Source organism: Pteropus medius, unplaced genomic scaffold (assembly GCF_902729225.1).
Source record: "Pteropus medius unplaced genomic scaffold, Ma_sr-lr_union100, whole genome shotgun sequence".
Taxonomy (NCBI): Eukaryota; Metazoa; Chordata; class Mammalia; order Chiroptera; family Pteropodidae; genus Pteropus; species Pteropus medius.
This window is the reverse complement of record NW_024344433.1, coordinates 2,787,837-2,811,573: the sequence shown is the minus strand read 5'-3', so window position 1 is coordinate 2,811,573 and position 23,737 is coordinate 2,787,837. Positions and strand designations below refer to the sequence as shown.

The window sequence follows — 23,737 nt, the reverse complement described above, 5'->3', positions numbered from 1 at the left end:
GCAGTTGCAACAGAGCCTCTTCCACTGGACTTGGCTAGGGGAGGTCCCAGCAGTTTGAAAGGGCAGCTGAGGCAGGAAGGCGCAGGCACACAGGCTGAGCGAGAGAGAGGAGCATTTCTGTACGTCACTGAGTCATTGGGGCAGAAAAGGTCTCGACAGGGCAAAGTCTTGAGGAGGATAAAAGACAAGCTCTGGTGGGAAGCCACCTTTCCCCAATGCGATAGCGGTAGAGGGCACAGTTATGCTTATTGGTTGGTGGCAGAAAGCTGACAGATGTCATCAGATGGGAATGGCTTGGGCTGTCTCACTGAAATAGTGTTTTTGCCCCGAGGGTCAAGTCCCCAGTCCCAAATCTGAGTGTGAAAAAAAGTTTAAAACCACTATAATTTGGCATTAGAGTGAAACAGAAGAGATACTGGGAAACTGGAAATATAATTGCCTGGAGTTAGAGCCTGGGTTGAGGTGACTGCCACCAATGTTTAGAGCTGAGTTTTTAGGAGCCTCCAGGTGGGTGAGGTCTGGGGAGGGGCCCTGGGCCTACGAGAGGGTGGCTGGCAGGACAGAGGAGGAGAGAAGCTACAGGGGCGCCTCTGAGCATGTGGAGCCAGGAGGCGGTGTGGTAGGGGTGCCTAGGTCTGATAAATGCAAAAGGTGGGTCTGGCAATGAGTCATTTAAATTGAATACTGGAGGTGTGTGGTAGGAGATAACAGGCCACACAGTCGTCACAGGCGCAGGTGGCTGCCACAAAGGTTCTAATATAGATAGAAAAGGCTGAGGAAAAGAGGTGCCAAAGTGGGTGTGGAAAGCAGCAGATGACCATTCAATACCATTCCCAGTTTTCACAGTTATTGTCACCTGAAGCTTAGAAACACAGGCTGCATTATTTCCTGGATTTGGTTTTGATGTCATCATCTGGTTTAAAATCTGAGCATCATGCAGAGGTTCTGAGGTTCTAGCTATGGGGGAGATGAAATAAAGAGAAACAAAGGTAAAATCCATGTTAAATAAAACTGTTACGAATACATTCTCCTAATTTTTCAATAAGTAGCATTAAGAAATAAATCGGCTCATCTAACACTGTCTCACAAAGTGTAACTAAAACACCTTTTAGATAAGAGAAATAGTGTAGACAATTTTCTGATTGATTCAAAATGCCCAATACGCAAACGAAAACTCTAACAAGTTATTTTAAACAACAGGATAGGACAGTCCACACTTATTGCTGAAATGTAATCTTTATTTCTAAGGAAGAAAATGACCTTCCTTAAAAGTTGCATTAAGCACATTTGATTCAATTCAAAGTAGATGGACTCCAGAATAAATACTGTACTCCATTTGGGGCAATTTCGATTTTTTTTTTTAACCCTAAGAACACAATGAAACCACCAGTTTTCTGGTGGGTTTGCTCTTTAAGGTTCTGATCTCCAGAGCTGCTCAGCGGCCTGTATGAGCAGAGTGCCTTCTCTATTACTGAGACAATACAGTCAAGAAATAGTGGATGAATTTGTTTCCTAAGGAAAAAAGAAGTAGCGCAAATTAGTGACTAAATTATCAATAATTCTGACATTTTAGAAAGCATTATTTTACCTTGAGCTGGCAACTGGGTTTCAGTGACACGTGTCTGAAATAACCTAAATGACAGAAGACATTGAAAATCAATACAGATTATAAACTGCAGTTTAATGCATACTTGCATTAAAGCAAAAGCTAAATAAGAAAGCTATTCTAAGCTAGTAAAGACTGAGGTCAAGAGAGAATGTAAAGTTGAATTTTAGAGTTGCTTCAAAATTTAAAAAATATTCTAGTATTATCTTCATACCCAATACACTCACACTAGAAAATCCTTCTGTTGGCCTAGTTTATATCAGTACTTCTCAAACCTACACACCAAATGTGCCCTCCTTCTCTGTGTACCACATATGCCAATGATTCAACCTGAGGTGTTTGAACCCTCTATTCAAGCACGCTATATCCCTGGAACACAATGAATCTAACGTTTGGAAAAAAACACAAACTAAGACTGCTACTTACAAAGGCAGATATAGAATTGTTCTTACTGTGAGAACTTAAATATGTCACTTCACGGCACCTTGCACATCAACTCAATTTGTCAAGTAACATGCAACTTCCACACCCGACAGTTCTGGACGATGTGAGCAAGAGTACACAGTATAAGGAGACTAAGAGACATAGAGCCAAAGGAAACCAGGTGCCAAATCTGATTTCACTCTTAATTCAAACGAACCAATGGTTAAAAAATATTACATAATGAGGAAGGACTGAAAATTAGATCTAAGAATTATTGACAATTTCATTAGTGAAAATAGTGTAAGGCTCTGTAAGAAATCACCTTTTAGAGATGTTTAAAGAAGTGTTTGGAATAAAATATCTTGCTGTCTTAGATTTGCTTTAAATTCCACACAGAAAAACAAGTTCAAAAGTCAAAATTATTATGAAAAAGAGCATGTGCACTACAGCAAGATGAAAAAACTGAGCATATTAAATACTGGAAGGGTACAGTGACACACACCATCTAATTTGCTGCTATAGGGGCCAGCAGAATATTGGCAGAACTTTTCAGCAGGCAACTTGGCGACATGTACAACTCTTAAAACTCTCCATGTATATCCTTTGACTCAACCGTCTCAATTTTGAGAACCTATCAGAAGAAACTAGCTAAAAATAGAAAATATGAGATACTTTTATGATGAAGGAAAAAGATCTTGACACAAAGCTGCTTGGGTACCCGAAGCATGATTGCAATCCTGAAACAAGAGGGAAAAATGCCAACTAAAATGCCGGAAGTTTCTTCTGTTCTGGTTTTCTATATTTTGCAGATTCCCTAAATGAGGTGTATTTAATCACAGAAAAAGTAAAAAACATGAAAACCAAAATTATTCATTAAGATATTATGTTGTTTATAAGAATTACAACGTTCAACTGTCGTACTGCTCGAGGGTGGCATAACTCCTACACAGAGTCACAGCCCTTTCCAAGTATTTGAAAGCTCTTTATTTCCTAAAAGCAGCATAGAGCCCGGTCTACACACCAGACCTGCAGTTCCCATTTACCACTGTAACTTGCAAACACTGAGGTGCACAGGGTGTAGAAAAGGCACTGGAAGGAACCACGTGAAATGTCAGCAGTGTACTTCTGGGCAGTTTCTTCCCCTGCACGCTTCGTGTCAGTCCCACGCTCCACCCGAGAAGAGACCACAACCTGCTTCCAGAGCAGACACGATGGCCAGAGCAGGAGCCACACGCATACTACCTGTGCTGCACGCTACCTGTACTGCTGCCGCAGTGGCTCGCCTGGCTCCGCCCGGCTCTGCAGGCCCCTCCGGAAGACAGCGCCAGCGAGCTGCAGCTCTCCGCTGGCCTCCAGGTGTGCGGCCCAGGCTATATACAGGCGGGAGCACCGTGCCCCAATCCCATGGTTGTACAGAAACTCAAAAAACTGATGACGGTCACTGTTGCACTCAGCCTGCAGAAACCGGAAGTGAACAGGCATGAGAACGCAGGGACCGCTGCCAAGTCCCTCCGACCTGCTAGAAGGTCTATGCCGCCCAGTGTAGGGGAAGCCCGTGGGCCCTTCTCTGCTCATACCCACAAATATACTTACAAATTTTAAACAATAGTTGATGAACCTTGGGTCATCGTGGTATCTCTTCTTATCTAAAAACTCCTTCATTAACTGCTCTAATAGAGTTGTCGAGTATTCTTTATTCTCAGGAAAATTCTCTTCTACCCACTGCATGTAACTAGGAAAATGTGGACAGCATTAGTTTTCAGGGCAGCACACAGTTGTTGAAAGGGAAGAAATGGACCAGATGCTGACCTTTCCCATTCACCAAGTGGGTCATCGCCCTTGTACCGCTGCATATGGGCTTCGAACATTCTAAAAAAGAGAAACATATACACATGGGATATTAGGCTGACTCTTAAAAGCAGAAAATATATTTTATTTTGTACTTATCATTTATACACCTTAAAATGGAAATCTTACATATCAATCCAAATGCTATATAAAAATGAAAAGAGCATTCATTTGGAGTGGTCAAAAGCAGTGTTTTCCAGACAAAAGTGAGACCCAAGGCCCCTGAATTTAGCTCTAGAAGGACACAGTGGGATGAGGATCCCCAGCTCTACCCCCAAGAGTCTCCTCCTCCTCCCACTGATCTCCAATGTCACCACCATGGCCATGAGGTAGGGCCCACAAGTTTGCTGCTTCTCCTCCCAATGGTGGGACTCAGGCCCTGGGGTCCTGACTCAGCTCTTCCCATCCCCTGTGCCCAGGAGTCTGGCTGAGACTGGAGGACAGAGTTTGAGAGAAGCTTGTGAGTGGGTGTGAGAGAGCCCAGGTAGCACCAGTGGGGGTTTCCAGACAGTGTTCTTCCCAGGCCTCAAGGGAACACAATGTCCCTGCAAAGAACACAGGATGGCAGTGCTCCTAAATCAGCGACTCTAGCTCCCCAGGGGCCATGCCAGGCCTGCTTCCGGTGCCCAACCACAGCTTCAGAAGCACCAACCAGACAATGCCAGTTCTCCATGGGTGTGCAGGTGTAAGGGAGGTAAACAAACAAACAGAAAGAAACATACAGAATAATGTCAGGTGACATTAAGCACTCCGAGGAGAATGAGAGAAGGGGCAAGAGTATTTTCAGATACAGTGGTCAGGGAAGACATGTCCCTCTGAGGGGTGGCATTTGATCACTGCCTTCCAGGGAGCCATGTAACTGTTTCCTGTGCTGAGCTAGGAGAAGGGTGGGGTGACAAGATCTATTTTGCACTTTGAAACACTCAATCAGCCTCTCCACATGAAGAAGGGATTGGGAATTGAGAACAGAAGTGGGAAACCAGTTAGGAAACTGCTGTGGTCCCAGTGACACAGTGAGCTGATGGTGGTGGGGGCAACCCAAGTGTGGAACCTAGCCTGTCTGAGAAAGAGATGATAGGACTTGCTGGTGGGACTGCACACTGGGTGTGAGGGAAGAGTCACGCTAAGGAAGATTGCAAGGATTTCTACCAGGTTCATCATAGGATTTCTGGAAAAAAGGATGTAAAAGCAACACTTCTAGGTATGATTTCAGCATACAAATGAGATCAATGTTTCTTATGACTCAAAAGCCAGAAGCCACAAAAGAAAAGCTCAATAAAGTCAACTATATAAAAATAAAAGGGTTTCCATGTGTGTAACAAAAAATTTAACTTTCACAGCTAAAAGTCTTTTTATTAAAAGAAAGGGTTTATTAGGCTATTGCTAGCAAAAGAAGACCAGACCTGGGGCATGAAGTTTTAACTACCAGGAGGGTGGCTAGGTAGGAAAGACATGCCCTTCCTCCTGAGTTTTGTAAGTGTTTTTACACACCAAATGTGTGTGTTTGTGTATGTGTGTGGTGGTGGTGGTGGGGAGGGGGCAGATGGAAACATCTCTGAAAGGATTCAAGTAGCTGTAGACAAAGGGGTACCAGAAGAGGGAACGGGGCCAGTGCTGGGGTGGCTGCAGCAGAGTCTAGGAAAGCTCCTGTGCCAACCACAGGAGGGTCCCAGGCCACGCTCTCCTTTAGATAACCTTGGAAATAGCCACCCAGAAGTGAACTAGTGATTCTGATAGACCCTCAGGAGTGTGGGCAGTCTTTCATCGATTTTGGCAGCTGTTTGCTGATTAACCCCTTTTTGCCTCTTCCTTCCACCCTCTGGCGGCTGTGATGTAATTCCATGCATCTGAGGATTTTGTCCTTGTCATGTAAAACAAAACCAACCAACAAAACACCAAGCAGAGTAGAAAGAGAAATGATAAACTGGTATAACAAGACATAACTTCTAGAAACTGGAAACAAAATCCAATTTAAAAAATGAACTAAAGAGATTCCACAGAAAAATACTCAACCTCTCCCATAAGAGAAATTCAGTCACTGAGTAAGTTTCTCACCACCAGACTGGCAAAGATGCAACAAGCACGTAGGTGAAGCAACGAAATCCTGCCTGCAGGTGGGAGCACTCTCAATCCTGCCAAGGGACTTGGTGATACCTACCAAAATTACAGACAGATTTACTTTGACTTAGCAAATCCGCTCTGGGAATCGAGGAGCCAGATACGTCTGTGTATGTGTGTAATGCCACAGGTGTTAGATTTTTCTCTGCAGCACTATTTGTGATAGCAAGAGGCTGTCAACACCCAAGTAGCCACCAAGGGGGGTACTTTTCAGATCAACATGGTACACAAAATATTACGCAGCTGTAAAAAAGAATAAGAAGAACTCTATATATTGACAGAACTCTCCAAGGACAGTGTTAAGTAAAAAAGCACTGTATACTGTGCTACATTCCAGACAAAGGCAGAAAGTGTAACACACACAGATATATTAATATATTATTATAATATGAACATTTATATTTGTGAAAATAATTTTCACTTGAAAAATAAACTAGAAAAATGATTAAGCATGTCAGAGGCTGAGAGAGTAGACAGGTATAAACCTTAGTGAATACTTTTCTAAATCTTTTTTCGTAACTATATTACTTATTTTAAAAATTAAAAAATTATCATTTCTAAATTTTAAGGAAAAGTCTTAGAGCAAAGAGATTTTTGTTCGGACTGTCCTAAACGACCTCCGCCTTCTGACCCCTGTCAGGTCACCCCGGCGCTGACAAAACTCACCAGCTTTACCCCTGTCACATATGGTTTAACTTTTAAATGCTTTTGAAACCGTTGGGATAAATCGTCTAAATCCTATAGCAAAGGCATGGTAATTTTAAACACTGACAGCAGGCTGAGATGAATGATAGTAAGCGTAGTTTTTTTTACCCTTAAGGTACACGTCATTCAAAGGCTTTTAAGAGATGACTGTGGGGTGATGGGTAAGAGCAGTTCTGAGTTTTCTCCGTGCTGTGTACAATTTTTTTTAAAAAAGTAGCCCTTGAAAGTGTTTCAGGAAACCTACACGCAGGTTTACTTTTTTGTTTTTCTCAGCGGCGCATGCGCAGTGCGCACTCCCGGCCAATTCCTAGCGGGGCTCTGAGGGCCCCAAATCCCGCAACGGCCACTGCAGCCTTGGCCAGCCGACGAGGCTGGGGTCTGGGCGGAGAGCACCGGCCACACGGTTGGAACCTGTCCAGGACTCCAAGTGGCCCACAGCCCGGGTGGGGCGACGGTGGGAACAATCCTCAAGGAACAGGAAAGGGGTGGGACTGGCAGAGAGGAGGGAGCCGGCGAGCCGGCGCCTGCAGACCCCAAGAGCGAACCCGAGGTGTCCTAGCATCCGCCAGCTCACCCAGCAGACCCACACTCACTGGAAGGCGTTTTCCGGGTCATCCATAGCGAGAGGACAAGGCCAGCAGCAAGCCCACCAGTGCCGCGAGCGAGGAGCCGCTACCGATTCGAATCTCCCGCGCAGCCGCAGTCGCCGTGACGAGCGTTGGCCAGGGGCGTGGCCATTGGCCTCGGTAGCAGTCGGACTGGCCAATCGTCGGGGCCGTTGCCAGGAGACCAAGTCCCGCCTCACCGCTGTGAGACCTAATTGGGTAGCTGGTCATTGGCTTCAGCTGCAGGGCCGGCCAATGGTCGGGGCCATTGCCGAGAGACTAAGTCCCGCCTTCCCCGCGCGCCTCAGCCTCTCCCTCTTCCCTCCGCCTTAGTGGAACCGGAAGCTCACGGCCGGCTGGTGGGACTGGTTTTCCGTGGGCCAGCTCTAGTTTGGCCAGGCGTCGGGTGTGGGGCCCGGAGGATAGGAGATGGGCAGGTGGGGTGAACGCGGCATCCTTCAAGGGCAGGCACCCTGCAGCTTTCTGTTCAGCGTCCTCCGCCATGAGAAAAGAACACAGATGCTGATGCCGTGAAGGTTTAGTTCCATAGTCTAAAATGCAATGGCGAAGAGTTGGGGAGTGGTTCATCAGAAAAACCCATGTGGTTTTCGGCTTAGTGGCTACAGCAGGAGAGCAGGTCGGTGGGCTTCAGGGTTGGTTGTGTTAAGTTACAGGCGTCGCACGTATCCTTGGAGACCACTGGGTTCCACTGAACCGATCTGATTGATTGAACTGATCTGAAAAGCTGTGTGGGTGTCCTGGAATGCCAGCTTTCAACATCTTTTGTGGAACTGGGAGCTCTGGAAGTATAAAATCAAAAATAAGGAGACCTCTTTGTAAAGGAGTCCAGATGTCCCAGGATTATATAATCTGCGGATGCTTTCTACCTACGAGTGACAAGGCAGCGTCAGCCCTTGTGCCCTGGGTCTTGCATAACTTCCCATTCTACTTCTCTGGGTTGTTTAAAGAGCCACAGCCCTCGTGCCCTGGGTCTTGCATAACTTCCCATTCTACTTCTCTAGGTTGTTTAAAGAGCCACTTGACAATGCAAGGGAAATATAAAGAGCTATTCATGTGATTATTCCTTTTTAGAGAGGCTCTGTGGGCGTTTTGCTCTCTTAGGGCTCTTAAGTTCAGTACCTAAAAATATAATAATAATTAGCAGCTTCTAGAAACCCTGATGCTTTCAGAGTCCAGAATTTCCTCCAGGGTGTTGGACAATTTGGATCCATCCAAGTACCCGTTCTGTGGGGCTTGTTACTCAAAGGATGCTCACTCTGGGATCTTAGATGGTTAGGTTCTGCTAACCATCACAGGAATTAACATATTTTTGGCTCCATCGACTCAAATTTTCAACTTGTGCTTGGCAGTAGCTCAGTCGCTCATCAATTATCAAATGTTGATTGAGCATCCATCATGTACTAGATGCTATTGGATTTATACCTAGTTACAACCTTGTCCTTATGAAACTAGTGGTTTTGTCTGGGAGATGAAGCTACAGTCACAGAAAACTGTTTAAACATGGCATATATCTGTATTAAGTGCTGAATGAGTATTCAAACTATCTGCCAGAGTCAAGAAGAGGAAGGGGAAATGGGGCCCGTTGTTTAGATACAGCTTCATGGGGAAGGTGGGGCTTTAACTGGGCTTTGAAGTGGGCATAGATGTGGGTGGAGGAGAGGGGGAGGTCATTCCTGGTGAATATCAAGGTCACTGATGGAGATCAGCCTTGACTCTTGTTAATGGGTACTGGAGATACTGTTTGAAAGACTGATTTGCTATTGTGACTCAGATATTCAATGCTCGATTAAGGAGTTTGTACTTGATCCTGGTCAGAACTGGGCCTTTTTGGAGCAAACAGTGTTGTGTCATGGGACCGCATGGCAGTTACACTCAGCTCTACCCTGTTTTCTAAAAGCCACTAAAAATTATCCTGCTTCACTTCTGCTCCTAGGGGTTCTCTCCCACCAGGCTTGTTTATAGAGTAGGGTAAGATATTCCAGGTGCCCCTTCCATACTGCTCCTTAAAAAGGCATTGTGACCCCATATAAAGCCCTGATGCCAGTCACTGTGGGTATATCTAAGGGTTGTAGAAATAAGCAGTGATTGGAAACTGAGACATTTCTAGGGATATTTTCCTGGTTCACTCAATGACTTCTCTTTGTACTTATTATGGAAGTCCCTCTCTGCTGTTATCTCTGTATGTCAGGGATATATGAAGAACTTCCTAATCATTTGATGAAGAAATCATTTGATACTCTGATGGAGAGAATCTGTAAACTCTCAAATGCTGGCAATTTACATAAATCAATATAAGCAGAAAATACCAAAAGGCTGGCAAAAGGGTTGTTCATTTTGTAAAAAGTTGCTAGCTGGAAGCTGGCGCCATGACAACACTTTGACTTCCATCTGTCCTGTCATCTTCTGTCCTCTCCTCCCTCTGCTCTCTCTTCTTGGGCCTGTGTAGCAATTGTGATAGAATATCTGAAAACCTGCTATGTAATCATCCTTGCTTCTTTGATCTGTCCTTCTCTTTTATTTTTGCCATGGCTGTGCCTTAGTGTTTCTGTTTCCTTGTGTCCCCAAACCTACTCTAGAGAGGAGGCTTGTTTTCAACTGGGTGCTAGCATGTCTACTGTTTCTCCTCCCTGCTTCAGATGACCTTCTCTTCCTTTAAAGCTTGAATTTAGCTATCTGCTAACTTCAATATCAAACTTCTACCTATCTAATGACTAATAGATTCTCTAAATTATTAGGAAGGACAGTAGATGAAGTATTTTTGTTTGTAGTTGGGCTTTCCGAGACTAGTTCCAATGTCTCAATTTCCAGACTTGTTGGGGAGGACAACCAGGCTGTATCAGGGGACACGAGCTCCACCCTTGACTTACCCAAAAACAAGCAAATGACAAGAGACTTCAACTCTTACTCTGGGTGCCAGTTTCCTGATCATAAAGTAAAAAAAAAAAAAAAAAAAAATCTGTCTCCCTGTCTTCATAATGTTTCCCTGACTTCCACTATCCTATAACCTCGTAAAGTTCTCCACTCAGTTCCTGAGCTTCCCTGGGTTGTCACATGATGTCAAAGTTAGTGTTATGCTTAGAATAGAAAAATGATTATTTTCCTTTAGGTTCTGCCTATTTGGCATAAGCAAATATTCACAGATGGACAGATATCTTTCTTCAGAAAATTTAGAGCAATTTAGAATATCAGTATTAGATGTGCTGCTGACACCTTATGTAAGATTGAAGATTGATTAGTAGAATCAGTACAGAAAGCGGACGAATGATTTGGAGGACTATGGAATAGCATAAATAAAGTTGGTATGTAGAAAGGGAAACATGAAGCCCCACCTCAGAGACATGAAGCCCCACCTTGTTCATCCGGGCATGTATTGTGACTTTCAGAGGGTGCCTGTGTGGTCAAAGCCCAGCATCCAGTCCTGTCCCACTGCAGCCTGGGAGCAACGAGCGTGGTCGTGGTCCCAGCCTCCTGCCCCCGCCAGCCTCCCCAGGACCCTTTGGTATACTGTCCAGTCTTGCATGCTGTCCTGGCACTTGTATGAGGGACCAGAGTGAAACCCAGAGGTCATTTCCATCTGGGGCATGGCTCTAGAGACCAGAGGCCTTACTCCCTGCCCCTTCCTGGTCTTTCCTTGTTGGAGGCAACTCGGTCCTTTGTAAGCTCAGTCTTGCAGCCTGAGCACCAATGAATGGCTGCCCGTGATTCCTGCAAACTGGCCTGCCTCAGGTCTATGCACCTCCTCGGACCTTGCCCCCTTTGTCAGCTACAGAGCCCTCCTTCAGCTTCAGTTCTGGACCCCTTCCATTGCTGTGTAAATTGTGCTTCACTTAGCAGAGACTTCAAAGCAGTGATTATAAATATGTTTAATGAGGGAGCATTTGAGATCTTGCTCTCCAGCATAGAGCGTCAATTTGGCTCAAACTCTTACAAACATTCAAATAAATAAATACATACATACATTTAATAAGCTAAAGGAAACCACTGAAGAGAGGTGTGATAATGATGACTCATCAAATAGAGAAAAATTAGTGAGGAGATAGAGATTGTAAAGGAGGACCAAGGGGAATTCTGGAGTTGGAAAGTACAATAATCAAAGTGAGAGGTTCATTACAGGGGCTCAGTAGTTAAGTTGGCAGAAGGAGGAATCAGTGAGCTCAAAGGGAAAGCAATAGATGTTATAGAAGCTGAAGATCAGAAATTTAAACAATGAAGAAAAATGGAAGGAGCCTCAGAGAAATGTGTGACATTATTAGTGCATGAACACAGGAGGATCGGAAGGAGAGAGGAAAGGACAGAAAAAAGCATTTCAAGAAGCAATGGCAGAACATGACTAGAGTAGAATACCTTGACAGAGATGGAGTGGCAGACCCAGGGCATCTTCTTCACATTGTCCAGTTGATGGAACCGACCGAGGAGAAGGGGCAGGGTGACCAGCATCCTGGTTTGCCCAGGTCTGAGGAGCTTCTCAGGGGATGGGACTTTCAGTGTTAAAACTGGGACAGCCCAGGCAAAGTGGGGTGGTCAGTTACCCTGGTAGCTCCCAGGTCAAAGAGAGGGAGCCATCCACAGCTGTGGCAGTGCAGGAAGACACACTGGGGCAGGGACCTAACCTGTCACGGGGGCTCTGAGTGTGGCCCTTGGTTTGGAGGAAGGCGCTGGCGGCATTGTGCTGGGCAGTGCCCATGACCACTCGGTCGAGTGTGTGCCACATACTAGGCACTGTGCCAAGCCTTTTACCCGACGTACTGGACACTTGCTATTTACCCCTCTAGTTCCCACTCCTATATCCTGGCAACAGTTTTCAAGTCCCTTAGCAAAATACCTGTCTCCAGCTCTTAACTTCCTGGGGTCTTGGCACACATGCGCACACACACACACACACACACTTCCTCTTACTACATGAAAGCACTTCCCACCTGTCCCCTAGTCACTCCCCAGAGATGACTGTGTCAGGTTTGGAGTCTAATGCAGTGGAAATTGGTGTGTAATTATGGCAAGTGAGGTCGAAAAGTGAACTCAGGATAGCCCACACCCAGTCAGGACAGGGTGCAGCTGAGTGCCTGTGTGTCTCATTGAGCAAATATGTGCCTGCTGTCCTAGTGTGTGCACGCCATGTTTGACACAATGGGTTTATGTATGAGTGGAGAGTTGGGGACTCATCTATGCATTTCCTTATAAGTGACTATGGTATGTCCTAGATGTGGTCCCCTTCTGCAGTATACAGCTGAACAGCTGTCCCTGGTGGCTCTGCCCTGTCTCCTCCTGGAGATTCTGGGAACAGTCTCCTGCCTACTTTCTGCTCGGCTAAGTTCTACATAGGCTTCATGTCTCAGGATCCCCAAGTTGGGCTTAGAGTCCCCACCTTCATGATTCCGCTCCATATGGGACTTAAGACAATACAGAAACAGAAGTCAAACAAACCATGAAGTCACGCTCTCTCCAATTCGAATTTAATAGAAGGATTCGAATTAAGTATTTTGTCTGAACTTTTTTGCTTTCGTATTTGTTACTTGTTGATACCGACGACCTTGGATTCTAAGGCCACCAATTTAGTTACTTATTTGCTTTCTATTATAACACATGTAAAATAGTTTCAAAATAATGCCAACGTTACTACTACTATTAAGACTATCTCATCATATAAAATTTCTCTGTTCTTTTTGCCTTTTGGGGGCTGTTTTCCTAGTGGGCTATGCTGTCAAAGTAACGAATATAAAATTATTTGAAGTAATTTTTCTGTCTTGGTTATGCCGCCACCTTGAACTGGAATTGAATAAATTAGTTTCAGTTGGCTTTTGATTTCCAGGGACTGGCCTTTTTCCTGTTATATATTTAATGTTTTAAAGTTGTATAAAACATTTACCCAGCTCCAAAGTCAAAAATTATAAAACAAGGCATATTCAGGGAGGTTTCTTTCATTCCCGTTCCCTCCCTCCTCTTATAGGTCACAATGTTTATTGGCTTTTGGTCTATCCTTGTCCTTTTTGAAAATTAAGTAAACACACAATAACACATTCCTTCTGTTACACAGAGGGTAGAAGATTTTATAGTGATCTTTACTTGCTTTTCAAACAACGGTACCTCCTGGTGATCCCTGCACGGCACCACAGACAGAATCCTAAGTGTGACACAGGTTGGCCCATTGGTGTCATGCTGGGAGCTCTGTTTGGACCAGGAATTTGTCTCTTGGAGGAGGGATTTGAAAAGTGGAACTGGCCTCAGAACTGGCTGGTCTTGCTCTGGAAGCTAGGGAATGGTGCCATCACAGTTCACAGCCCGACTGCTTCCAAGAATGGGGGTCCATGGGAGCCATCCAGAAGCCTGAGGCCAGCTACCTGCTCTAGCATCCCAGCCAGGGCCTCTTGAGCCGGGAGGAGCAATGGAAGGCTGAAGTAAGCCCATGGAGTATATTCGCAGACTTCATCCTGGGGAAGAAGGCGGCAGGCATGTCGGGGGTGACCCTGTCATGAAGCCCTGCCTGTTTGCAGGGAGGGCATTGCAGAGGACAGTGTGGTGGCTCTTTCCAGAATCTGTCCCTTCCCTACCTGTGGACACGTGTCTAGCTCCTGGGGTAAGGGAGGCTGTAAGTATTGCTGCTGGAGTTTCCCACTGCAAACTCTGCTTGAAGGCCCCATTTACAAAGTGGTCACGCAGACAGGAGCCATCTCGGGGCTCCTGGGTCCATACCTAGCCTTTGGTCCCACCCCAGGGCTCCCTATGGGGTAAGACAGCATCTAGCGGAGGAGGTAGTGGGGCTGCTCATGGTCACATGGAAGAGACACCTCAGGGCTCCTGGAAATGTCCCCGGGAGAGGAAGGAGGGCTTAAGGAGGCAAGGCTCTGAGTGAACAGGTGAGGCACAGGCAAGGTGACTGAGCTGGTATTTCTACTGGGACTCCCAAAGGACTCTGGGGAATACCGAGAAGGTTGGGGACCCTGTAAGTCAGATTCCCAAACTGCCCATTTTCCTTCTCAAACCCTGCACAGTGGCAGGGTAATCCATGAGAAGCCATGCCCGACAGTGTCATCTGAGAAGAAGGGACTGTGGGACAGGCACCAGGGGGCACCCAGCTTTGACCTTTGATGGTTCCATAATTTCTACAAAGCACTCTGAAGTCCTTTGAGAACAGTGTGTGCCTCACCCAGACCCTGGAACCCAGACTGTGACATTTGCACTTCTGGCCTTCATAAAAGCAGGGGCCATAAAGTCCTAGAGGCCCCAGGCCAGTCCTGTGTGGGCCATGTGACACAAGGCAGGGCGTTGGATCCTGTGTGCCCTGGGCCTCTGCCATGAGAGCTGCTTGGCCCTGGGTGAATCAGTTAACACTTCTGGTCACTCATCTGTACAAGGGGCTTGAAGGACCTTGCACGTGGCCTGATGCTGATGGCCATGTCAAGATTCAGAGCCACCAACTCGATAAGCTTTCTGGCTGAGGGCCTGCCCCTTGCACAGGGCCACGGGTCTAGGAGCGGTGCAGAGTGCAACCAGCAGAGGAGCGTGGCCTTTGTCTGGGATCACACTGACCAGAGCCCATCCCCAGCACACCTTGATCTGCACCTCTTTTTCTGAGGCCTGTTACTGCTGGGTTCCCTCTTTGCTCTGAGGCCCAGCCGTGAGCATCATGGCTCTTCCCCAGCCCCTTTCTGCCCTGGGAAGTGGGCTGCTGTGGAGAGAGTGCTGGTGGACTGCTGACACCAGCTGCACTCCTGCCCTTCCCCACTCAGGTGTCCAAGTCTACCTCAAGTTTTGTGAGCCGGTGCATTTCCATTTTGCTGGAGAGTTCACATCAGTTTTAATTGCTTGTAACTGAGAAAGTCCTGGCTAATACAGACAGTCCTGGGAGGCCCCTGCCCCTCCCACTTTGGCTACACTTTCACAGTTCAAGCCACTCTTTTGTACTCTGATGCTGCATCAGTGACGCTTTAGATGGAATGACAGGTGACATGCTGGGCACCCCAAAATCCACTCAGAGGTCTTAACGGGTATGCAGGTCAGACTCCTGGTTCTGTCCTGGTCATGGGAGTAGAGGGGTAGAATCTGTTTTCTGAGTTTCAGTTGGCCTTTGCTGCTCCAAGCATTTCTCGGTTTTATCGTTCACCAGTGGGGATTGGTGAACAGTTGCCTCTTGCAACTCTGAAAGTCCCTGAATTTGTGGCATCGGTTCCATCTCATCTCTACTTGCTAACTGGTCATTTCTTTTCTGTGCTCATCTCTTTCTTATAATAGCTTGTCAAAGACAGCCAATCACAGCCAACATGCAATGCCGACCCTGTGTTTTCAGTGTCTTCTCCTGAAGCAGTGTATCCACTGAGTATGTCAACTGTCAGTGACAGTTTTACCAAATACTTGCTGCTTCATAACATGAACTCCCTTCTATTTGGGTGGGCGGCATCCTAACTGCCCCTCCCTGTCCCTAAGCCAGTGCCAGTATTATTTATTTATTTATTTATTTCAGCACCCACACTCTTCCAACGTCTTTCCAGATAGTCTAGGTTACAGTTGGGTAACAAACAACCCTCCAAATGTCTAAGAAGCTTATAACAACAAAGCTTTTTTTGTCACTCGAGTTACATGAACTCGAAAGGTAACTTAGTGACGTATGTTTTTAGCTCCCAGGTCTCTGAATCAGGAGTAACCACATCCTGACTTGACTGCAGAGATCACTTTTCATCCCCTGGCAGCCTAGGACTTGGTTGGCAACATTATGGGAATTTGGTTGACTCCCTTGAGGAGGGGAAGGGAGAGCATATTTTGCCTGTGCAAGAGGGAGTGAGAGAAATATTTGGCTACAGAAAGGGTGGATTCCGTTGTCACTGGTGCTGCTCAGAGAGTATTTGGTGTTGGCCTTCTGAGGTGTCCAGGACGTACTTCCCTTCTCCCAGAGTCAGGACTGAACTGCCATGGCCAACGGGTTGTAAGTGGAAGTTCCATGTGTCCTTTCCAGCTGGACACTTTATGAGCCTGCGTGGCCACACAATGGTGGCTGGGACCCGGAGTGAGAGGACATGGAGCAGAATTCCCATGTGTTGTGAGTGAGGAATAAACTCCTATCTTTATAAACTAAGGTTTGGAGTTGTTTGTAAACACAGCATATCTGGACTCATTTTGGGATTGCTTTAAACACTATCTTATCCTGACCAACACAGAAAGAAGCACCCCCCTTTAGCTGGGCACCACGTGTGCTTGGAACTGCAGCATCTATGTTATGACTGACAGACAGGAGACAAGTTAACTAAAGATAAAGATAAGACACTGAGAGAGAGAGGATGGTGGAGCAGAAAGATGGAAAGAAAAGCAGGGTCCCCAGGGTCTTTGCCAATGACTTAGGCCTTGGGACTCCCCTGCTTCCAGGCTTCCGCTCTGGGAGAAAACAAAGCCCTTACTCAGTGCTCTGGATTGGCGCTGGCCCGCCCGATGTTCATGCCAAAAACCCCAAAGCGCGGGCGTCATCTCAGTGGGAAAAAGGATGTTCCTGGCTTATTAAATTATGGATTTTGAGATTATTCTGGATTATCTGCGCCGGCTCACATGTCATCACAGGAGTCCTTCTAAGAGGAAGGCCGGAAGGTGGAGACCAGAAGGAGCCAGGTGGTGGAAGCAGAGTGTGATGCACTCTGAAGACGGGATAAGGGGCCAGCAGCCAGCAAATGCAGGAGGCTTCTCCAAGCTGGAAAAGAGGGAAGGGCTGTTTCCCTGGAGCCTCTGAAGGAATCCAGTTCTGCCAACACCTTGATTTAGTCCCATGAGGTCCACTTGGGACTCCTGACCTCCAGAACTATAAGAATAAATTTGTTGTTTTCAGCCACTCAGCTTGTGGTAATTTGTTACCCAGCCCTAGGACACTGATACAGGTGGCCAATGGCACCTCTGCTGCCGCACCACACCCCAATGGCGTGGTCTTTGGAAGGAAACAGCTAGCGTTTCTATGTAGTTAGGAGAATCTATAAAGCGCATGAGAGAGGAAAAGAGGGAGCATGTACCACTTAGGCTGTAGCTCATGTCTCACTGGCCGCACAGAGGGATGGTTCTGGGAGGTGAGTTGGGTTTCATAGTCACTGCCATTCCTGTCTGCATTTCTCTGCTACCCCGGGGCTGCGAGGACTGAATGCCTGGGCCACCCCAGGTTACAGTAATATTCAAGTTCCCTGAAATGCCCAGTTTAGGGGTGGCGGGGATTTGAGCTGAGCTGCAGCTGAGTCGCTGCCTGGCCTCCTCAGTCCCCTCTAAGGTTCTAGAACTCGCTTGCTGAGAGCTGCAAGGACAGCCTGCAGGGACAATTGAGCAGAGGGTGCAGGTAGTAAGGCGGTGGGGTCTGGGGAGACCACTCACTGTAGGACCCCGCACGCCCACGCCCGCTCTGCACTCGGGCCAGGCTTGGGCATCAGATGAGGAGGGCGGGGGTTTGGTGGGGGTGTGAGGGGATACTAGGTGAGGGGCGGGGCAGGGCCTGGGGGCGGGGCTGGAGGGCTAGAGCTGCTCGCTGGAGCTTCCACGCAGAGACTCGAGCGCCCGCTTAGAGACTGGAGCGCGATGGAGCGGCAGCAGCACCCGGGGCTCGGGGACTCGCCTCTACATCGCTACCTGGACGGCGAATTCTGGCGCCTCAAGAACGAGCTGCGTGGGCTCCTGGGCAGCTGCCCGCTCTTCCAGCCCAGGTACCGCGCCCAGCCGTGTCCCCTCAGGTTGCGGCGCCCCAGATCATCTCTCCTCAGCCTCCGCGTCCCGAACTGTGTCCCCTTAGCCCCCGCGGCCCATGTCGTGTCTTCTCGGCCGTCGTGCCCCAGACCATGTCCCCTTAGCACCCGCTCTCCATGCCGTGTCCCCTCAGCCCCCACTCCCCATATCGTGTCCTTTTGGTCTCCGCGCGTCCTTGAGGACACCGCCTGGCGCGCCGCGGGGACAGCGAGGATGGGCGTGTGCGGCGCGGGAGACCGACCCCTTTTGGACGCGCGGGCCCTCGGGCGGCTGTTCCCCGCGGGCACTCATGTCGGTAGACTAGGGTAGTGGCCCCGCGGCGAGCGCTCTGCTCAGCTGGGAGGTCAAGTCTCGCGCGGAAACCTGTTTCGGTTCCCCACGGGTGAGGGCAATGAAAAGAACCCGGGTAGGTGAGCGTGGACGTCGCCGAAGGCCACCGGGTAACAGTGTCGGGAACAGGTGCGCGGGACCCGGCAGGACAGCGTCCCCAATGTGTCTGCGGGAAGGCTGCGCAGTGTCTCCGCAAGGGGACCGAGGGCTTGAGCGGCGGGGCTGGGTGTGGCGGGGCAGACCCGGCTCTCAGAGCGCAGGGCTGCAGAGTGGCCGTCGGCACTGCAGCAGGGGCTTTGGCCGTAAGGTGGGCTCAGGTCTTCGAGGTCACCACGACATCCGGAGAGGTGGGCACAGGGCTGGCGCAGCCCGGGTTTACGGAGGGAGAAGGTGGCCCAGTGACCCTCCGGGCAGGACTGGTAGTCAGCAGGTAGTCAGTGGGGCTCCTTCTGAACTCTGCGGGCTGCTGATCCTTGCAGGCATGGGAAGAGTCCACTCTCAGAATAGGCAGGTTCCCGAGACCGATACCAGCGTCTTGGGAGGAGGATGAGCGCGCGGGCCAGGCGGGTTAGCTCGCCTCTAGCTCAGCTCGAGAACCCGCTGGACTGCGAGGAAGGAGGTGCCTTGAGTAAAAGTCGGGTGTCCTTGGGAAAGGAGCTGGGGTTCCTGCCCTGGAGATACCTGGTGTGTGTGTGTACCTGCCCTGGAGATATGGGGTGGGGGCGGGCAAAGGTGGTGGGGGGGCAGGGGAACGGAAAGGTGAGATGTGTGAGCCTGATTTTCTATGTTTTAACATTCTGCCAGAGTAAAATATTCCCCAGGAGACCAGAAACAAAACATCTCTACTCAGTATGCAATGTGCGGCCTCCTGGCTGGTCCTCCCCACTGCAGGCCTTTGAAGTTTCATAGGTGCTGGGGGGAGGTGGTCCAGGCTGCACAGTTCTGTGAGTGCTGTGTGTGTCTAGTGGGACATTTGCACAGGGTCAGGCACAACCCGGGACACTATTCTCCTCCAAAAGAGAAAAGATTGTGTAATTTCCAGTGCACAGAGGGGACCCACCTAGGCGCAGGGCTCCATCCTCTAACTGCTCCCAAGGGTGTGGATGCAACCAAGTCCCCCCTGAAGAATGGCTCTTCGGGCTGAGTCTTCACTGTCTCACTGCATCAGGGAGCCTCCTGACTCTGGGAATGCCCTGGGTGCTGAGGGTCATGTCCATCCTGCCGAGTGCAGAGTGGCACGACGGGCATTGTGGCAGCAGCTGGATTCTGAGAGACCTGCGGCTCCTCACTGGGCTCGCAGGCAGTATTCAGAAACAACGTCTGAAATGAGATCAGCTTTTAAAATGTTTCTGAGCTTATTTCTTGGCAAACTGAAGCCCTCTTGTGAGGGCCTGGCTGGCAAGGGGTGTGCACATGTGCAGGGGTGGCACACGTCCATCAGCAAAACAGCCTGAAAAACCCCAGTGGGCATTTACGGTCTCGCGGGACCCCTGGCGGCCCTCCCACAGCTCCCCTCGGCCTGGCTGTGTGGCTGGCTGGCACTCCTCTCCCCTTCTCTCTTCACTCCCTTTTCTTTCCTTCCCTGGAGCGAAGTACATTTCTCTTCCTGATTTGTTCATAGGTTTACTTTCCCCTCCTCAGTCTTATACATGAAAGTATTGCACAAAGCCATTCTTATTATAGAGTGCAATAAAGTGGACAACTTGAAAGTGTCCTAAACTATCCCCTTCCCCAACCACTTTTTTTTTTATTGTGGAAAAATACAGTACAATAAACATAAAGTTTACCCTTTTAACTATTTTAAGAGTATGGTTCCGTGGCATTAAGTACATTCACAACATGGTGCAACCATCATCACTATTCATTTCCAGACCTTTTTCATCCTCTTGAATGGAAACTCTATACTCATTAAGTGCTAACTCCCCGTGTCTCTTGCTCGCAGCCCTGGAACCCACCGTTCTATTTTCTGTCTCTTGACTGTTCATTCTAGGAACCTCATATAAGTAGAATTATACAATATTTGTCCTTTTGAGTCTGGCCTATTTCACTTAGCATGTGTCCTATGCTAGGTGGAAATAACAAGGTTTGTCCATATTGTAGCAGGTGCCAGAATTTCCTTCCTTTTTAAGGCTGAATTCTCCACTGCATGTATGGGCCTCACCGTGTTTATCCAGTCATCCTTCGAAGAGTAGCTGGTCCCCAACCATTTTAACACTAGTGTGTTGTAGGTTTTTTTTCTCCTTTTTCTATTTTTCTATGAGTTCATATACACATATGAACACTATGTTTTATATAAATAGGATCATAGTATGTGTTTTGTTCTACAGTTTGCTCTCATAAAGTTTAATTCTTATTTTCATTGATAATGAAAAGAATAAACTTAATATAGGAACAGACTTAATACAAATGACATTATGAAGTTTGAGCCTGAAGGACAGCCACCCATCCCACCTCTTCACCCCTTTCCTCGGTGACAACCATCGCCATTTCTTTCACTGATTTTTATGTCATTTACCTCCTAAGTAACATGCGGTCACTTCTTGATTCCCTCGTGACTTGCTACTATAGACAATGAAGATTCTCACTACTGTACCTCTTTCCTACTCTCTGAAAATCAGTGTGTCACCATTTTTACTTAGATCAGTACCCAGTGTTCACATTATGGTGACATAAGTATTATTCCCAACCACGCCCCATGCTATACCATATTTCATTTCCTGTCCCTCACAACTTTTGTTTTCTCTGGACATAACAATTGCCTGCTTTATTCATTTGCTTGGTTTTCTATAAACTCCTCATGCTCTGACCGCCACAGCTTTGGACAGAACACGTACCCCTCTGGCTTTGGTCCAGCTGCCAGTGATGGCAGTTCCACACGTCCTGGAACCTCCTGGGCTCCTGACTGGGCTGTCTGTCTGCACATCTCTTTACTGTCACCTTGGAGATTCCCTTGGCATCTCCTCTGTCATCAAGTCACTGTTGTCCACAGCTTTCTCTTTCTTGGTTACTGTTTCCGGAGGATTAGAGATGGCCACAATTTCTTTAATGCTGCTCCCATTGAGAGGTGTGGTTTATGTCCCCTTTCTTGCAGCCAGGTGGCTCTGTGACTGCTTTGGCCAATGGAATATGGCTGAAGTGACAGAGTGCCAGTTTCCAGGCTCAGGCCTGATGAGACTGATCCTTCCACTTTCTATCTCTTGAGGCCCTGAGCTTCCATACGAACTTCTGGCCAGTGGCTGCCACACTGTGAGAAAGCCACACTGGCCCATGTAGCGAGGCCATGGAGAGAGGTAGAGAGTTGCTAACAGTCCTCAACCCTTCGGCCCCTAGCAGTCCTCATTACCCGAGCTGGGACCCTGGACACCAAAGCAGAGACAAGCCATCCCTGCATGTCCAAATCCCTGACAGGAAGAGGAATGAGACAGAATAATAATGCATCACTGTTTTAAGTGGTAAGCTTTGGGGACACTGTTGCACAGCTGATGGTAACCGGAACAATACTCACGTAACAGCTTCCTGTGGAAGGATGCCAGAGAATTAACTCCGAGATGTTTGAGATTCTCATGTCTGAAAATGTTTACTGTCCAATTGACTGAATGTTCATCTGCATGTAGAATTCCAGGCTGTAAATAAAATTTCCCCCAGAATTTTAATGGCAACATGCCGTTGCTTTCGAGTAGCGTTATTAACGAATCTGACTCCTTCTGCACCTGATCCTTTATAAACAACTTATTCTCTTCCTCCCTCCTGGTAGCTTCTAGCACTTTCTCTTTAGCAGCGGTGTTATGGAATTTCCTGGTGGGGAGGCTCGATGTGGATCTCGTTTTTATTCAGTTCATTAGGCATGTTGTGGACATTTTAATCTGGAAATTCGTGTTCTGCACTTATTTGTGCTGTTATCTATCCAGAGCGCCTCGTGTTTGGACATCGGATCTCTTGGCCTGATCCTCTAATTGTCTCATCTTTTCTTTCTTATCTGCCATCTTTTTGTTGTTGTCTGCTCCCTGGAGATTTCTTCATCTTTATGTTCTAACCCTTATTGAGTTATTCGTTAATATCTATTGTCATATTTTTGATTTTCTAAAACTTTTTATTTGTTCCTTTTTTATAGCATTTCTTCTTGTTTATGGGAGAATAGTCTCTTATTTTGGGAGAATAGTTGGGATCTTTGAGATGTCGCTTTCTATCCTCTGCTTTGTCTTTGCTTCCCTTATGTTCCTTTTGTCTATTTGCATTCTGGTCTCTGTCTTTTGTGTTCGAGGCTTTTGTTAAATGTCTAGTCAGTCTGAGGTGTTTGTAAACTGGTCGCTAAGGAATCTCCATGTCCACTGTCCCCATTCCATTCACTTGTAAATAGTTGTACAAGTGTCTCTCAGGGTCCAGCAGGGGACCCTGGCTCCTGTGCCTGTTGTCTGGCTCACTGAGAGTGTTTCCTACACAGCTGTTGAGTAGATTTGTTGTTAAAGACGACAGAGTCCCTTCTAGATTCCTGCAGGATTTGGGTACACTGATGGTCCACCGAAGACATCCTTTGGGTGAGCAGTGGTGTCACACCTATACTACAGCTGGACAAAGAGCCCCTCCAAGCAGCAGACTCACTATCTTTTGTGCAGCATGTGGCCTTAAGAGGGAGTCGAGGCCCAGGTACCCTGCAGATGACAGGACTGGCCATCTTCCAACACACCTAATGGTTGGTGCTACACACCCACTTCTGCTTTCTCAGCTAACCTCTCTGGGCCACCCTGGCCTCAGCACCTCCAAAATGTACCCTAAAAGGTAAGCCTCCTTGTTCAAAGCATCAAGTCTCATTTCTAAGCCATCACTGTCCTGGAGGTTGAGATCGCTGTCTTGGTCTGGCAGTTGGGTGTGCCCCTTGGGCTGGGTTGATGCAGTGCCCTGAGGACCCCGTAGGGGAGGGGAGCAAGCAACAGTGTCTGCCACACCCTCTTGCCTGGTGCAGAAGCGTGTCTGAGTTTGTGTTTTTGCCTTAGAAGATTGTCTGCGTCCCTGTCCTTGGCTCATTTGACCACATTCCGCTGTCTATTAATTCCTCTCCACCCCTTGCAACCCACTCCTTCTCACCCCCCGCCCTGCTTTCCCCATCCTGAGACTTCCTCCCTCTGCCCTTGGACACCCCACTTCTCAGCCATCCTGCAGAGCCACTGGTTCTGGTTCCTCTGCCTTCTTGCTGCCTCTGCAGCTCCTCCTCACAGAACTGGTTAAGGTAATTGCTCAGCCCAAAGCTCTCTACTCCAGGGAATGGCCCTGCCATCCCAGGGAGGTGGCCGCAGCCCTGGCCACTGGAGTCTAATGACACTTGTCATACCATCTGGGGACCTTCTTTGCCTTCTTCTGTCTTCCCTCTTGAGCCTGAGCTCCTGGCTTA

At 47.8% G+C, this 23,737-nt stretch overlaps 2 protein-coding genes across 5 annotated transcripts in view; one reads left to right on the top strand and one right to left on the bottom strand.

Annotated features, from left to right (window-relative positions):
* Positions 1–7,450, bottom strand: part of BUB1 (BUB1 mitotic checkpoint serine/threonine kinase) — a 36,388-nt gene extending 28,938 nt beyond the window's left edge. The window contains 6 exon segments of the mRNA XM_039872603.1: positions 857–957; positions 1,589–1,632; positions 3,288–3,484; positions 3,623–3,761; positions 3,839–3,898; positions 7,294–7,450. Coding sequence (XP_039728537.1) covers positions 857–957; positions 1,589–1,632; positions 3,288–3,484; positions 3,623–3,761; positions 3,839–3,898; positions 7,294–7,319 — 567 coding nt within the window. The 5' untranslated portion in view covers positions 7,320–7,450.
* A 10,405-nt stretch (positions 7,451–17,855) lies between these two features.
* The window catches only part of ACOXL (acyl-CoA oxidase like), a 153,728-nt gene continuing 147,846 nt past the window's right edge, over positions 17,856–23,737 (top strand). For all 4 annotated transcript variants that reach the window (XM_039872588.1, XM_039872589.1, XM_039872590.1 and 1 more), the window contains exon 1: positions 17,856–17,981. In XM_039872588.1, coding sequence (XP_039728522.1) covers positions 17,857–17,981 — 125 coding nt within the window. In that variant the 5' untranslated portion in view covers position 17,856. The remainder of the gene's footprint in view (positions 17,982–23,737) is intronic.